Source organism: Gambusia affinis, linkage group LG07 (assembly GCF_019740435.1).
Source record: "Gambusia affinis linkage group LG07, SWU_Gaff_1.0, whole genome shotgun sequence".
NCBI lineage: Eukaryota > Metazoa > Chordata > Actinopteri > Cyprinodontiformes > Poeciliidae > Gambusia > Gambusia affinis.
Window position 1 is genome coordinate 9,828,214 of NC_057874.1, and position 17,302 is coordinate 9,845,515.

General features: G+C 41.9%; 1 protein-coding gene across 3 annotated transcripts in view; it reads left to right on the plus strand.

Moving 5' to 3' along the window:
• The window catches only part of bsnb (bassoon (presynaptic cytomatrix protein) b), a 93,880-nt gene that overhangs the window by 72,629 nt on the left and 3,949 nt on the right, over window positions 1-17,302 (plus strand). For 2 of the 3 annotated variants that reach the window (XM_044122911.1, XM_044122913.1), the window contains exons 5-12: window positions 62-6,355; window positions 8,129-10,205; window positions 10,564-11,435; window positions 12,494-12,605; window positions 13,537-13,686; window positions 13,816-13,871; window positions 15,736-15,849; window positions 16,239-16,374. In XM_044122911.1, the coding sequence (XP_043978846.1) occupies window positions 62-6,355; window positions 8,129-10,205; window positions 10,564-11,435; window positions 12,494-12,605; window positions 13,537-13,686; window positions 13,816-13,856 (9,546 nt within the window). In that variant the 3' untranslated portion in view covers window positions 13,857-13,871; window positions 15,736-15,849; window positions 16,239-16,374. Of the gene's footprint in view, window positions 1-61; window positions 6,356-8,128; window positions 10,206-10,563; window positions 11,436-12,493; window positions 12,606-13,536; window positions 13,687-13,815; window positions 13,872-15,735; window positions 15,862-16,238; window positions 16,375-17,302 lie in introns of all 3 variants that reach the window. The other variant, XM_044122912.1, reaches the window with a different exon arrangement.

The window sequence follows — 17,302 nt, forward strand, 5'->3', positions numbered from 1 at the left end:
TATGAGTAATTATGAAGGCCTTTTCTAGATTCTAACATCCCTATTTTCTCTCTTTCTTTAGGACTCCAATAAATCAAGTACGCAGAGCTTAAGTGACACTGGATACTCTTCAGATGGGATCTCCAGCTCACAAGGGGAGATTACAGGTCAGATCCGGGAAGAGGGAATCAAGCTTAATGAAAGAGGTGCTTCCATCCCTTCAGACATCAACAAATTAGAGAGCTCTATGAAACCTCTGCTCGAATCAAAGACTGCCTCAGACCCAAAGCATAGACCACATTCACTTTCTGTGGGGCAAGAACGAGACCACAATCCTGATGAAGAAGCAGGAAGGGATGAATCAGAAGATGAACTCAGTTGTAAACTTCGCCATGATTATGTGGAAGACAGCAGTGAAAGTGGTCTCTCGCCATTGCCAATAAGACAAAAGAAGTCTCATAAAGACTTAACAGATGAAGAATACATGAGGAGGCAGATTATGGAGATGAGTGCTGATGAAGAAGAATTAGAAGAATATGGAAACCAGAAAACCAAGAAGACTCATAAAACCAGTGGAGAGTCGGGCAAAGAGAGAAGGCGACTCTCTCACCAGTCAAATAGTTTTGAAGAAGACAAAAAAGTATCTGAGGGTGCTTACAAGGCAAATGAAGAGGAAGATGTTGTTATGGCAGGGGGACTTCGGCGTTTTAAAACGATTGAGTTGAATAACACCAACAGCTACAACAGAGACATAGAGCTCAGTAATGAACATGATCTTCGAGAGCCAGAACTCGAAATGGAAAGTCTGACTGGTTCACCGGAGGAGCGATCTAAGGGCGATTATTCATCCACCCTACCTGCCACCACTCCCAGCTACACTTCTGGAACATCACCCACATCAGTATCATCTATGGAGGATGACAGTGACAGCAGTCCTAGTAGAAGAGCACGACTTGAAGAGGCAAAGCAGCAAAGGAAAGCTCGACATCGGTCTCATGGGCCTCTCCTCCCTACAATTGAAGACTCCTCTGAGGAGGATGAGCTCAGAGAAGAAGAAGAACTACTAAGAGAACAGGAGCAGATGAGAGATCTGGAGCAACAGAGGATTCGAAGTACTGCTCGGAAAACCAAAAGAGATAAAGAAGAACTTCGGGCACAAAGGCGCAGAGAACGATCCAAAACTCCCCCCAGTAATCTTTCCCCTATTGAGGATGCATCACCAACAGAGGAGCTGAGACAGGCTGCAGAGATGGAGGAGCTTCATAGATCATCATGTTCTGAATACTCACCTTCTATGGACTCAGAAGCAGAAGGTTTTGAGATGATAGGTGGAAAGCTTTACAAATCAGGAAATGAATTTAATCTTCCAACCTACACATCACTCTATTCACCAACAGAGAAGACATCAGCAATGTTACCATCTGATAAAACCTTAAAAAGTGCAGAAGAGGTATATGAAGAGATGATGAGGAAAGCACAACTCATGCAGAAGCAGGGTCAAAAAGGTGCCTCTCAGCCAGACAGTGGCCATCATCTTGATGCTGGAACCTCCCTAACCCCTGGCTCTAGCCCAACTCAAGTAACTACACCCATGTCTTTCTCCACACCAGGCAGCATACATGCTGCACAGCATTTATCAAAAGAAACACAAAACAGAATAATGACACAGAGTGCCAAAATTGAAGGAGTTGTTGGAGTTGCCACTACCAAAGCTCAAATTAGTCAGGCAGCCTCAGCTCGGCAGGCAGGAAATGCAGTGCCTGTTGGGAACAGAGCAGCGCCCCAGAGGTCGACACAAGCAACACCTGACCTGACATCATCTTTGACCTCCAAAGTCTTTTCAATGTTCAAAGGACCTAGTCCTCCAGTCTCACCCACTACTTCTCCAACCAAAAGTCCAACACATTCACCATCTGTTCGACCCACTAGTGGTAGTGGCAGGCAGCTACCATCTTTGCCTTCTGGAGCAACAACAGCTCCAGTATCCCATACTGGAGCACCTCAAAGGACAATGTCACCTCGCCTTGTACGACAGCAGTCATCCCAAGATTCACCTGTGATGGTCATAACACTAGGCTCTGAAAAGTCAAGCCCTGCCAAGCCAATTACGGTAAACTCATCCACTTCCCCCTTATCATCACCAACACAGGGCAGTTGTAAAACCTTATATAGCTCACAGCCCCCTTCAGCAAGTTCGCCAACATCACCTCAAATCCATTCCTCTCAGCAGCTAAAACATTCTTCACAAATGGGGCACAATATTGAAAAAGTAAATATTGGTATCAGTGCAGGGGCCACAAGTACACAAACTCGTACTTCAAAGGTTGTGGGACAAAATCAAATACAGCAGAGCACAAATGTTATAGATCTGAGAGCTCCAATGAGACCAACTCCAATTATTATGACAGATCAAGGAATGGATCTAACATCACTTGCTTCTGACACAAGAAGATATTCATTAGGAGCAGAACAGTCATCGAGTAGACACACAGCAGTGCAGCCTCTTATTATGAACCTCAATGCACAAGAGCAACTTGTTGGAGTCGTTTCTGTTTCCACTCCAACAACAGTAAGTGTCACAGTTGCTGTGTCAACCTTCATGTCTCAACCCAAACAACCTGTCATATATGGAGACCCATTGCAGAACCGTGTGGATCTGGGTCAGGGTGTTGGATCAGCTGTTTGTTTAACCCAAAGCAAAGTCCCAATTACTGATCCAACTATACCCAAAATTGATGCCTGTCTGGAAAATCTTGGCATACAACAACAGCAACTTCAGTTACAACAGCAGAAGCTCCTGCAGCAGCAACAGCTTCTTGAACAGCAGCTTCAGCAGCACCAGCAGCAGTCTTCTTTTGCACGTTATAATTTAGCCAATCAGGTACAGCCACTGCTGATAAAAAAAGACCTTGTAGTGAGTCAGACAAGCACTGGTCAGCCTGTGGTGACTGCTAATGCCATTCCTAGAGTGTCTCCTCTCGCTCCACCATCAGCATCTGTGGCCCTTACTTCTAATGTACCCCTTGAAATGTATGGCGGAGTTGCCTTAGAGCTAAAAAATAAGCCAACTGTTATAAACTTGTCAACAGGAAAACCCCATGTAATGATGGTACAACTTGATGAGAATAACACATCCAAAAGTGGCACAGTGACTCAGCTGGTAAAACGAGAAGATCATCCCCCTGCACCACCACCTCCTCCTCAGGTTTTGGATCTAACTGGACAACTTAAACAAGAAAACCAAGTGGCTTGTTGTGATGTTGTTTACAAATTGCCCTTTGCTGGTACCTGTTCAGGGACATTCTCTCAGAAGCCGGCTACAGTGTCGTCAGATAAAAGTCCCACCACCGAAATGTCTCAAGCAGCCCACCCTCCTCAGCCACCCCAATTCAGTGTTAGCCAGCAACAACAGCCACAACTCCAGCCTCAAATTACACAAGGACTACCTGACGAACACAAACTATATCCACCAGCTATAGCTTCTGCAGGGAGATTACAGCCTTCTATGTCTGACACTAATCTGCCTTCCATAAGTGATGCTGGGTCCTATCAGAATCCTCTCCAGGGAGGACTGGCTGTAGATCTCAGCAGTATGAATCAAGGTTATGATGGTGGATACCTTGGCATCGGAGCACAGTATGGATCTTACACAGATTTGCGTCATCAGGGGGATTTTGCAGGCCCTTCATTACCCCTTCGTCGGTATGGCTCCATGTCAAACATCAACTCTGATTACACCAGTGCTTCACGTGATCATACGGGCTCACAGGATTCCAATCTGGCTCAATACAGTGCAACTACTGCTAGGGAGATAAGTCGCATGTGTGCAGCCCTTAACACTGTTGACCAGTTTGGAAGCCGTTTTGGAAATAACCCTGAATTGGCAGCATATGGTGCTGGAAGAGGTGGGCCTTTAGCCAGATTAAATCTTCAACAAAGCCTAGCATCAGTAAGGGCAAATTTGCTATATGGTCCAGATAGTAGACAAGCTGTGACTGGTCAAGCCTTAACAAATTTAATCAATGCAAGGCAAGCAAGTATACGAGCCTTATACCCTACTGCTATGAGAGGTGGTGATGGCATGATATATTCCACCATAAACACTCCTATAGCTTCCACTTTACCAATTACTACACAGCCTGCCCCAGTAATTCGTCCTATGCCCCGAGGAATTTACAGACCCTACCCTACAGGTGTAGCTGCTGTACCTTTGGCTAGTCTTACCAGATTGCCTCAAATGACTCCCAAAATGCCTCTTTCCACACATGGAGCATATTCCTATCCTTCTCCAAACCAGTATTCTTTGTCTGTCACACCAACAGGAAGTGGTGTTGTAATAAGCAGCTCTCACCAAGAAATTCCAGTATACCTCGGGAAGCCGTCATCAACAATATCTGGACCAACAGCTGCCACCATTCCCCCGACACCACCTGCAGCGCACTCAGGAACACAAAACGTACCTGGAGCTGGTATACAAACCACATCAGAACAACAAATAGACAGATCTCAATTTACTTCACAAAGTATTGCATCTCTCTCTCTAGTTCAAGGCCAACCTTCATCTGCCCAACAAGTGCAGACTCAAGTGCAGGCTCAAATGCAGCCACAACAATTACCTGCACAGACAGAACCTTTATCTTTGACTCAAACCCAACCTCAAACACAACCCGCCAGTCACCCTCAACCAATAGCTCTCTCTCAGGGACAGACACAAGCTGAAACTACCCAGGCATTAAGTTCCAAACTGTCCCCTCCCATTGATGCACAAAAGAACAAGGAAGATGAGAAACTCAATCAGCAACAAGAACAACTACTGCAGCTAGGGAGAGAACGGGTTGAATTAGAAAAGCTGAGGCAGTTGCGCCTGCAAGAGGAGCTAGAGAGAGATCGTATGGAGCTTCAGCGTCACAGAGAAAAAGAACAACTTCTTGTTCAACGCGAGATCCATGAACTGCAAACAATAAAACAGCAAGTACTACAACAACAGCAAGCCGAGAGGGAGACACAACTTATAATGCAAAGAGAGCAGTTAGCCCAGCAAAGAATGCAGCTTGAGCAAATTCAGACCTTGCAGCAGCAGCTTCAGCTGCAATTGGAGGAGCAGAAAAGGCAAAAGACAGCAGCAGTGGAAGCAGCAGCAGTAGCTGCAGCTGCTGAAGCGGCTGCTGCATCAGCTGCAGCAGTAGCTGCAGCAACATCAGCACAGAGTGCCATCCAAGGAGTAGTTGTTGGAGCAGGGGCCCCTCAAGGATTTATAATCTGTGATCAGACTGGTAGAGTCCTTCAGCAAGATGGGCAGAGTGTGCAATTTTGGCAGGATGGACAAGTTGTCCAAGCAGTAGTGGCTGCTCGACCCATTCATAGCTCCACCTCTGAAATGTCTTTGAGAAGCAGTGACAAGCAGGGTGATTCTAAGATTATGAAAAAGCAGAATTCCATGCCTCGGTTGAGGGATGGTTCAGAGGAGGACTCTGTTAAAAGAATTACAGACAGCTGTGTGCAAACAGATGATGAGGATGGTGAAGAAAGGTACATGAATAGGCGTAGGAGAACAAGACGAATTGCAGACTGCAGTGTACAGACTGATGAGGAAGACCAGGGAGAATGGGACCAACAACCAGTAAGGCGCAGACGATCTCGTGTGTCCAAACACTCTGAATCTAGTGGTGAGGCAAAATCTGATGGTTCTTCCAAGGTAATTTCATCAAGCATAGCTATTCAAACCACTAATGACTCATCATGTCAAACAGAGTCAGACCTACTTGGCAGAGTTTCACCTGCAATCCATATTACTATGGCAGAGACCTCAAAAGTTGACCTATTGCATTACATAGCTGCTCCAGAAAGAACTCACAAAGGTGAGAGTTTAGCATGCCAGACAGAACCAGAATCACATTCTCAGGGAGTAGTCGCCCCTCAGCTGAGTGTTCCTACAACTATTAGCCCATACTCTACAAGTCTCCATATAGTAGGTGGAAATACATCTGACACAGCCTCTCCCAGACTCCAAGGAGTAGCTAAGTTTGAAAGAAGGAAACCAGATCCTCTGGAAATAGGCTATCATCATCAACAAAATGAGTCTTCATCTCGCCAACCCCCAAAATCTCCCCAAGTACTGTACTCCCCAGTTTCCCCATTGTCTCCTCATCGGATGTTGGAGACGACCTTTGCCTCTCAGGAGAAGCTTAACAAGGCCCATGTTACACCCCAGCAGAAATCCTTCACTACTGAATCTCCACAACGCCATCAGACGCTGCCAAGGCCCATTAAAAGTGTGCAACGCTCCATGTCGGATCCTAAACCTCTCAGCCCAACATCAGAGGATCCCACAAAGAATAGGTTCTCCCCCTATCATCAAGTGCTGTCCAATAGCCAGGTACAGTATAAATTTTTTTGTCTGACAAGAAGTATATGTTCCAGGACATGAATCCTCAAATCCAGGGTTTGAGGGTCAGTATCCTGAAGGTTTTAGATGCACCAAAGGCAAATACTGAGGTCATTAGCAGGATCCTGGACAGATTGACTGCATACTGAATAGGTAAATCAGTCATTTGACTGAGGTGTGTTGAATCACGGATAGCTGCAGGACATTGGCCCTCAAGGCCTGGATTTGAGGATTCCTGCTTGAGAATAATGTATATTCAAATGTTTTTTTTTTTTCTTTTTTTGGTTGAGTTACATTAAGACTTATATTCAGATTTATAGCAGAAAAAGAAAGATGTTAAGGCCCTAATACATAAATAGCTGTAGGTATACCTCAAGAACTCAGCCCTTTCACATTTTGTCCCATTGTAACCCAAGACTTTAATGTATTTCATAAGAAAAGACCAGTAAGCTAAGCAAATTTGATAAATTAAGTTAAATACAGTGCATTTAATTTGCAACACAATAAACAGCAAATGTAACTTTTCTTCCACTTTTGAATTTTCCTCCGCTTTGGGATGTTTCATCCTATAAAATTGCTTCAAAAGACATTCTAATTTGTGAAAGTAACATTAAGAACAAGTACAGTACTCTGTAAATTTATATTTACAATTTAACTGTGTAAAGATAAATGGGCAAACATACAGCTTAAACATCATTCTACTTCATATAGATTCATTAATGTAATCATACCGGATCTGGTATATAAGAAAGGAGGAAACAGAATGTTCTCACATGAGCATCTGGCCATGCCGTTAAAGCCTCTCTGCTGTATCTCCTCCCTCATCTTCCCCCTATACTTTCTCAGTCTGTTTCTCTCTCACACACTGTGTTCATGCAGTGCCTTCTATATCTGGAAAACCCCTAAAGTGCTGCCAAGAGGACACACAATGTGAAGAAATCCTGGTGCTGCTTTTCTCTCTGTGTGATTGTTAGCAGCTGGGCAAAGTCAATTAATACTGCTATGCACTTAGACCGAAATTAGTCTTCACATTTCCTTACAATCTGGACTCTTAGTATTTAATAGAAGGCTCATATGGAGAATACTTGATAAAATCATCATGGATCTACCTAACATTGATATTTTGTAAGTAATACAATACCATATATTTCTTTTGGATTATTATATTTTCATATTGATTGTTTGATTAATTCTTTCCTGCATGCAGTTTTCAAATATTTATTCAAATACTAATAATATTTAATCACAAGACCAGATGGAAAATTAACCGATAGAATTAAATCTTAGGAGAATGATTTTCTTCTTGTTGTCATATACCTGTTAATTTGTCAGATTTTTTGGGCTTCAGTTAACACTGTCCAAACTACTCAGATGTAGTATTATTAAAATAGATTATATTTATAGGACAATTAGGTTTATAGAATATATTACATTATTGTGATTGAATTTGCTTTTACTTTTAAATGTGGAGTTCAACTGATTTACATTTACAATAAAGCTAAATGCAACAAATATAAATTAAAAGCGTTACAGAGTAATTTCATCTTATTTTGAACAATAATAAACTGTATTAGAAATATTGATGCATTGGACATTTAACAGCAAGTATTTTTGACAACCCAGACTAATTTTTATTTGTTTTTGAGATACAAAGTGTGCTGGTCCTCTCCAAATATCAGTTAAATAGTAAGAAATTTACTTTACATAAATGCATTGTTGTTTGTAGCTGAGTGTTTGCTGTTGTGTGTCTGGCTCTCATGGCAGATGGCCTCCCTGCAGCAGCAGCAGAACGCTCTGATGAGGAAAGTAAAGCGGACTCTTCCCAGCCCCCCTCCAGAGGAAGCTCCGCTCCCCATTGTTACTCCAGCACAAATGTACAGCTCCCCCGGCATGCCTCAGAGGGTGCTTCCAAGACCAGCCCAAGGAGTCACCAAGGCAGGTCTGTTAAGCGAATTAAAAGCAGTGGAGCAAGAGTCATCAAAGCTACGCAAACAGCAAGCTGAACTGGAGGAAGAAGAAAAAGAGATTGATGCCAAGCTGCGGTATTTGGAACTGGGCATCACTCAGCGTAAGGAGACCATGGTAAAGGAGAGGGAGAGGAGAGAGTTAGCCTATCTGCGATGTATGGGTGATCCTCGAGACTACATGTCAGACAGTGAGCTCAATAATCTCAGGATGGGTGCGGGAACTGGAACATATGATGCTAATGGTTTACTGACAAGACCTAGTACTGCACCACTGAGTCAGTTTACTAATGACCACAATGCAACATCCCAGTATCCCTCAACCTCATCTTATATGCCCTATCCATACCCTCAAACTCAACCATCTACACATCAGCCTGGTTCTACTTACCAGCCAATAGGTTTCCAAACTTCTCAATACCCTTCATCTTCTGCACCTCAGCCTGGAACATTCCAGCCTCATCCTCCACCAGTCCCTGGGTATCAGAACCAGGGAACTTATTCCTCCCGGATGTATGGCCAGTCGTCCTATCAACCTGACTTTACCATGCAGCAGCATGGTCACCAGGGTTTTCATTCAACTGCTCAGGCTATGCCAGGACAGAGCCTTCCTTATCCTAGTCACAGTTCCTACCAGCCTGGCCTCACCTACCAGCCGCAAGCAGAAATTCTTACTGTCCATCAAAGACCGAGGCAAACATCTTTGGCTGAACTTGAACAAAAACTCCCTACAAATTATGAAGTCATTAGCAACCCAGCAGTCTCAGTGGCCACTTCTGCTCCAGATACCAACTTTGGACCAGCTTACAGTAATGCATATGGACAATACCGCCCCCCTGAACCCGGGCTAACTCACTCTGTTGACAGTCCCACCTCAGCATACACTTCAGATGGTCTTTACACATCCAACCTGGAGCAGAATATTCCAAGGAATTATGTGATGATTGATGACATCAGTGAGTTGACAAAAGATAACACTGGTCAGCCCACTGATGCTCTTGGTCATCCTGTGGGAGGGCGGTATCGCAGTGAGAATGGCTCTGGGCGAGCAACTGGATATGAGGAGCCTGTTGATGCTTATGGAAGACCTACAGGATCAGCTGGTTACCAAAGCACAGTTGACAGTCGAACCAGCACCACAGTGAGTGGAGGCTCATCTTACTACTATGATGATTATAAGCATTCTTCTCGCTCTGGTGGCCACAAAATTTCCTCCAAAAATCTTGCCCCTGCTGTAGTCTCCTCTAAGCGAAGTAAGCACAGAAAACAGGGAATGGAGCAGAAGATTTCTAAATTCTCACCCATTGAGGAAGCTAGGGATGTGGAGTCAGACCTTGCTTCTTACACAATGACAACATCGACTGCAGGCACCTGTTCAGTAGGATCAAGATCTAAGAAGCTTCAAGATGATGTCACCTACGGTATGAAGAAAAATCCATATGATCAACAGAAATATTATGGCACGAGTCATGAAGGTCTTGAAGAGGATGACCGCATGTACAGCTCCGGAAGGTCCAGATCTACAGGATATGGTATGGATAAGATTTCCTCCAGAGACACTACAGGCCACCGCAGCAAATCCTATGAGAGAGATGCTATGGAGCGATCTCATCGAAGTAGCCGCAGTGGACGACCTCCAATGCGAACTCAGAATTCGGAAGAGGAGAGCCCACTTAGTCCTGTAGGGAAGCCTGTAGGTATGGGAAGAAGTTCTGCCATGTCAGAGGCTCACGACGTGAGAAACCAGTATGGTTCCAGCCATTCGCTGCCAGATGTGCAAGATCACCACAAGAAGGACCTTCCCAGAAGTCACGTCTATAAACCAGATGATCCTTATCTCGTAGACGACATGCACTGTGCTGTTTCTGATAGCGAAGGTAACTGGTGCTGAATTAATTCTTCTGTGATATTTTTTTTTTTTACCACCCTTCAGGTGTAATGAAAAGACTGCATGAAGGAGAACTCCATTATTTTTGTTCTCTAGTCTTTTTCTTGTCTTATTCATATGAAAAGCCAAAATATTTTGAAAATAAGTTTTGCGTGCATGGCTTTTAAGTTTTTGGTGAGTTGTGGTCTTTGCTTTTTTTCTGTTTTTATATTATTTTTTGTTTTTTTGGAATCTGCATGGCTCTGGACTGTGGAGCATGTTTTCTCACGTCCACATGAATCTGCATGTTACTCCAATCCCCATATTAAAGCAATTAATTGATAATATGTGTATTGCTTTTCAAAAAGCCTATCATTTGGGTCAAGAGGAGACTGATTGGTTTGAGAAACCACGGGAGGCCCGCTCTGATCGCTCAAGACATCATGGGAGTGGAGGTCACTCTTCCACAGGAAGACGTAGTAAACATACTTACCATGACTATGATGAGCCTCCAGAGGAATACAGTCAACAGGATGAGTACAACCAGCGTCACCCTTCCTCTTCGTCACGGGACCACCGCCATCATGGCAGCAGCTCTGGCAGACACAGTTCCTCTCGTCACTCCTCAGAGGACCCCAAGTCTTCACGCTCTTCCAGGACACACCCCAAAGACCCATCTGGTCGCACAGATAGCAGGACCTCCTCATCCACACAAAGAAGGAGCGGTACAGACTCTCTGTCTGCTCACGGTAGCCCACGCAACTCAGGAGACTTCTCTCGTGAGCCAGTCTCTGGTCATCACCATGGCACTGGGGGACGGAGTCAGAGATCTCAAGGTGACCGGACAATGGGCAGGAGACAAGATCCTTCTAAGCCACAGAACCAGCAGCCACCCCAGGCCCACACAGGGCAGCAGCGATCAGGGGGTCAGGGGCAGACTGGAAGACATTCTGGTTCTGAACAACTTGATGGTAGCCAACAGGCTCAGCAGCAGCAGCAGCTGCAGCAGCAGCATCAGCAGCAGCAGCAGCATCAGCAGCAGCATCAGCAGCAGCATCAACAACAGAGTGTGCAACAACAGCAGCAGCCGCCACAGCACAGTCAGACTCCACCGAGTAGCCAACCAGTTACAAACACTGGTAGTGGACCAGAACAGCAGCAGCAAGCCAAACCTGGACAAGTTGCATCACAGGGACGCCAACCAGGAGTGGGGTTTGCAGCAGGGCAGCCAGCAACAGTGGTAAGTAGATCTGGTTTTACTTTATCTGCATCGATTAATTTGCTTAATTTTTTCAGGAACAGCTTTGGAGAACATTAAGACCTTTGCAGAAAGCAAATGTAGTTCTAGATTTAGCAGTATGTGTTTTCTAACAATGAACACTTTCATTATATTCTACAGTTTACTTGCAATACTTATTCTGAGACTTTAGTTGCAGAAAATGGCAAGTTGTTACAATAACAAAAATACTGTTTTCAGACCTAAAATAATGCAAAGAACAGAATGTAAAGCAGAATGATTTTTACCATCTACTGCTATGTTACTATGTTAACTTACAGTACACCTACTGTGCTCTTGCTATGCTGAAGCTATTCGGTATTTGGTAGAGTAGCTCAGATACTTAAGTGACAGCTTTTATGTTTTTTTATATGGATCTTTGACAATCTTTCACATTGCTGAGGGGTTAAGGTTACAACTTACTGACAACTTACTCATTATGAATGCTGGCTTATTTTGGAATTCAACAGAATCTGGATTACAACAGTGGCCATTTAGAGAAAAAAAATTGTTTTTTTTTTTTCTATGGCTTTAGTTATCAGTAATTCATCATAATAATATTTATTAAAATCATCCATTAGAAATGAAGCCTGTGTGTTTCTCAACGTCTTTAAATGTCACAAATAGTTAATATTGGAAGTGTAAAAAAGTAACATGTTGCAATGTAAAACCGCCTTATAACTTTATATTCAACATGAAAATCTGCATAATCAGGAAGCGCACATCTTAAAAATAAACCTCAGTTACTCTGACAAACAGATCCAGAAGTGAATACAATCTTTATTTCTGTACACTTTTGTATGCTGTTGTTATACTAGTAAAAAAATATTTATTTGGGTGGGTATGTTCTACTCTAACTCATGTTTTTTATTTTGTGTTATTAAAACATAAACATGAGTAATTTCTTAAAACATGAATTTATGCTTTAAGAAATTACATTGTTATATTATTATTCACTAATCCCAAAGTTTTAAGAACAAAAAAACATCTAAACATTTTTATGTTTACTTAACATTGTGCAGGGAAAAATGGATGCCCCCCCTACTGCTGCTAGTCCAGGAATGAAACCTGCAGCAGGAATCGCAGCACCACCTCAGCCTAACAAAATAGCCACACCACCGCTAACTGGCATCGGTAAGGTTAAATTCTTCTTTTTTTTTACAAAGAAAAGACATTTTACTTGTGTGTGCTTTTTCACTTGATAATTAGTCATTAGTTATTCTACTCTCTAAATTACCTCTCAATTTTTATAAGATATTTACTTATATGCATCCTTTTTATGTGTGTTATTAAATAACGGCGATTTGAGGTGATGTATAGAAGAAAAGTTATTTTTGAAAGAACTCCTTTTATATTTTTCTGCCATCATTCCTTTTACAGAGAAAGATCATGATTGCAAGGAGGAATGAAATCAACAACTATCATAAAAATAGTCATTGCTCTGTTGTTTATCCATCTCAGAAGGGTTATTGGAACATTATTTAAATGAAGTACATTTAAGGCAGCTGTAAATCTTTTGAAGAGTGGTAGTCCCAGCAGATTTCCCTCAAGCTCAAACCATCCAATGCTCAGAGAAATTGCCAAAAAAAATGCATGAATACTATCTCAGACTAAATATGTCTCAGTTAGCATTTTAAATGTTACAGTTCACGTCCATATGACTTGCTTAGAAGTTGCACTGGGAGAAAGGCTCCTTGCTGAAAATAATACGGCAGCAAACTTGCTTTTGCAATTTTGCATTTTAACAAACTGCAGGACCTCCAGAATGTTTTCCATTATATGACGCCAAACTCTGGACTCCAAAGGAAAGATTTCTGGCAATAATGAACAGTACCACATTTTGAACAAAAAAAAACCCACTTCACTTGTCAATAATAAATTTGATTTGGCTGCAAAAAAGGCTTAATCATCTTCAATGCATACTAAATCCTACTTATAGCTTTGAACACTTCGCTTTCACCAATGCTCACCAGTTTTTCTTTGTTAGTTTTCTTTAACGTGTCAGCAAATTAACATAACTTAAAACCACAGTGGAGGGTTGTAAATCATTTTGTCATATTTCCAGGCTCCAAGGCAGCTCCTGTTGGTATCGGTAGCAAGCCTGTAGGCATAGGAAGCGCTACAGCCGGTCAGCCCCCAGGTCCTGAAGGGGAAAATGTTCTAACCAAAATCCTGCAGGGAGGGGCAGCTGAGCAGGCAGGAAAACTGGGAGATGGTATGATTATTTCTTTTAACTCTTGTTTTAGAACTAGTTTTTTAATATTACTAGGGCATCAAACACAACTTTTTTTACACGTAGCTCCGTAAAATATGTACTTCTAAATCTCTTTTGTCAATCTGGCAGCTCTGTCTGGCCTTGGGAAAAAGTTCACCTCATTCTGGTGAAATACTAGGAGGCGAGTAAGTACATTCCAGTTTTTGTTCTCACACAAATTGATCACAATGTACACCTTCAATTCTTTTAGACTTTTTTCAGTGCCTTGGAAAATATTTGATACCTCTTGATTTTCTTAACATGTTCTTATGTTATAACCACAAACTTGAACATATTTTATTTAGAGAAAAGGTTAAAACTTTTATACATACTGTAGTTTTTGTTTTTGTGATACATGACTATTTAAAAAGTGTGACTGGCGGGGCATGCTGTGGTGGCGTAGGGGACAGCGCGACCCACGTTTGGAGGCCTTGAGTCCTCGACGTGGCCGCCGCGGGTTCGATTCCCTCACCCGGCGATATATCTTTGCCCCGCTGCTTCCCTTATTCCCGTCAGCCTACTTTCAAATACGGGACACTAGAGCCCACAAAAGACCCCCTGGAGGGGAGAAAAAAAAACGTGACTGACATTTGACTCTGAAACTCCTAAATAAAAGTGCAACCTACCATTGAAATTAATCTAATTTCAATGGTAACTTGAGTCCACTTGTGTCTGATTTCATCTCAGTATAAATTCATCTGTTCAGTGAAAGCCTCAGAGGTTTGTCGATAGCATAGTTGAGATAAAACGATAATAGCAAGCTTTTATTCCCTGTTATCTCCTTTTTAGTACTTGTATTATTATTTTTCAGTAAACCTTTCACCAACTATTTTTTGCCTCAATCTACTTGCACATGGGTCCAGCCTTAATCTAAAATATTAACATACTGTAACTCTTGAGGAGATCAGATTATATAATCTGTTGATTGGAAAACTGTAAAATGTTAATCATGAATCCCACCTATATGTGCTTTATGGAAGAAAGGCAAGTTGAATGCCATTATTGAAACTAACATGTGCCAGAAGGTGTTTTGGCCGGATGAGACCAAAATGTAACTTTTTTGGCCTTGTTCCTAAATGCTACCTGTGGAAAAATGCAACTGCACATCAGCCCAAACTCAACATCCCAGCAGGGATGGCAAAGTTATGATTGTAAGACATGATTTCCTCTGGGGCAATCCTGAATGAAAATCTGTTTGAGATTGCAGTGGACATAAGAATGGGGCTGAGGTTCGCTTTCTAGCAAGAAAATGAGTCTAAACATGGAGGTAGAGCTAAGATGGAATGGTTTACATCAAATGGTGAATGGACTGAATGTATGTAGTCCTTTTCTAGTCATGATAACCACTCAAAAAAGCCACAGTCACCCAATCACACTCCTTAATTTGCAGACTTTCATTCAGTGATGCGCAGACTGGTACGTCCACGTGTAACAGAAGGAAGCTGGATCGAACCCACAACTTTTGGGTTGCAAGACTACTACTAAAAAAGCATATCCATGTATTACAATCACCCAATAAAACTTCAGACCTAAATCCAATTGAGTGTTTGGGGCAAGATTTGAAAATTGATGTTCACAGATAATTTCCATTTAATCCTACTGGGCTGGAGCTATCTTGCAAGAAAAAGGGTAAAAATGTCATTCTTTAGACGTACAACGCTAATAGAGAAATCTCCCAGCAGACTCACGGCAGAGAGTGTTCTGAATTTAAATGCACTACACATTCATAAAATTTTTATTTTTGTAAAAAAATGCTGAAAACCATCTTTTACTTCCAATTTTGCAATCATGTGGTACTTTGTTGCTACAACACATAGAATCTCAAAGAAGTACATTGATGTTTCTTATTGTATCATGACAAAACGTGCAAGTGACTGGAAAAAAAGAATTGGGTGAAGCATAAATCTCCTACGAGATGCCAAACATCGCAGAGAACATATTGTATGATATGCATGTGGAATAATGATATACTGATTTCTTGCTTCACTGTTCTTTTTTTTTTCCTTTTAGAGATCACAAATACAAGGAGATGGACTGGTTTCTTTGTGCTGGAAAACCCACGACACCATCTTAAATAAATATTTAAATCCACCATGGAAAAGAAGAATGATCCTTAATGCATCAGTCAGTATGGAGGTTTTTATTATTCTGTTTTTGTTCCTTCTGCCATTAAGCAGGTGAAAACATGATGATGTAGAAAATACTTTACAAATTTAAAGTTGTGTTTAATTTAATTCATGCAAAATTTAACAATGGACTGAAAAAAATGGTGAATATTGGTACTTTTATATATTTTCCTTTAATCAAGATTAAGTTGTTTAATCTGGTTTTCCAAAAAAAAAAAAAAAAAAAAATCATGTTACATTTGGATTAATAGCTTAGCGCTTTATCGTATGTGTATTTACATAGATTAGCATAGTTCATGTCTGCATAATGAGAAGACTCAGGTGAAGTGATGACTCATTAAAGCTGTGACTCTCTGCACCTTCCTCTTACCCCAAATTACCAAACAGAGCTGGAATCAAAGGATGCCTTGTCAGCACTGAATTCCCCAGACACGGGCTCCCGATTGAAGTGAATTAAATAAGGGGGATTGCTTTGTCAGCAGGCTGTTGCAAGACATGAGAGGAGGACTGAGGAGGCCTGAAAGTAAGTGGAGGCTTTGAAAGAGCTGTGGAGATGTCTGAGATGTCATTAGAACAATGTTAAGTTGCTAAAAGATACCTGCAGATGTTTCTGAGTGTGCATAAAGATATTTCTGCATTCCCCAACACAGATTTACTTTGATTTTTTAGTGGTTTCTATGTGGAGTTTAGAGTTATATTAACCCCGGAAAATAAAGTTACACTCTGCTTGGAACTATGGCTGCAGAGGGGAAAGGCCAAAGCCTGAAGAGAGTGAGTCAGCAGCGTCTCACTCTGCACACCTGCAATAATCTGGACCAAGCAAAGCGTGTTGGAATCAGCCTCAGAAAGCTAAACACGTCTTGGCTGTAATGTCAACACACGCAGAGGCACAATCTAGAGAATGCTTAGCTTCTTTGAATCATGACACATGGTACGCATCATTCATTACATAGTAGATTGAACAATTTCTGCTCTGCTGAGCAGAGCTGCAGACGTGCAGATAAAGCTAATTTAAATTCTCTGTATTTAGCTTTTATCAAAACACGTCTCGTGCATTTTATATATGAAGCCAAGGCTGAGTCAGTTGAGAATCTTATTTGGCTTCAGTTTTGTTGATTAAGATTAAAATCAACAATCATAGTTTACACAAGTAGTGTATTGTGTGGAGAACCATGTTTGAGTCTAAGCATGGTGATGGCTTTCCCAAGGCCCAAAGCAGGGGTCATTTACAAAATTTGGGACAAGGTTTTGGGCCAAAATTTTGCCCTTCTGTTTTATTCACTTTAGTTAAAAATGTGGGGCAACTCTGGCTTTGTTGCCCCTTCTGAATAAAGGCATCCCATAGCATGATGCCACCAACATGCTGCTAGACTTTCACAGCTGAATTTATGTGAAAATTACATAACCCAAGTAATTATTTATAGCTGACTTCTGAAAGAAGTGCATCTTGC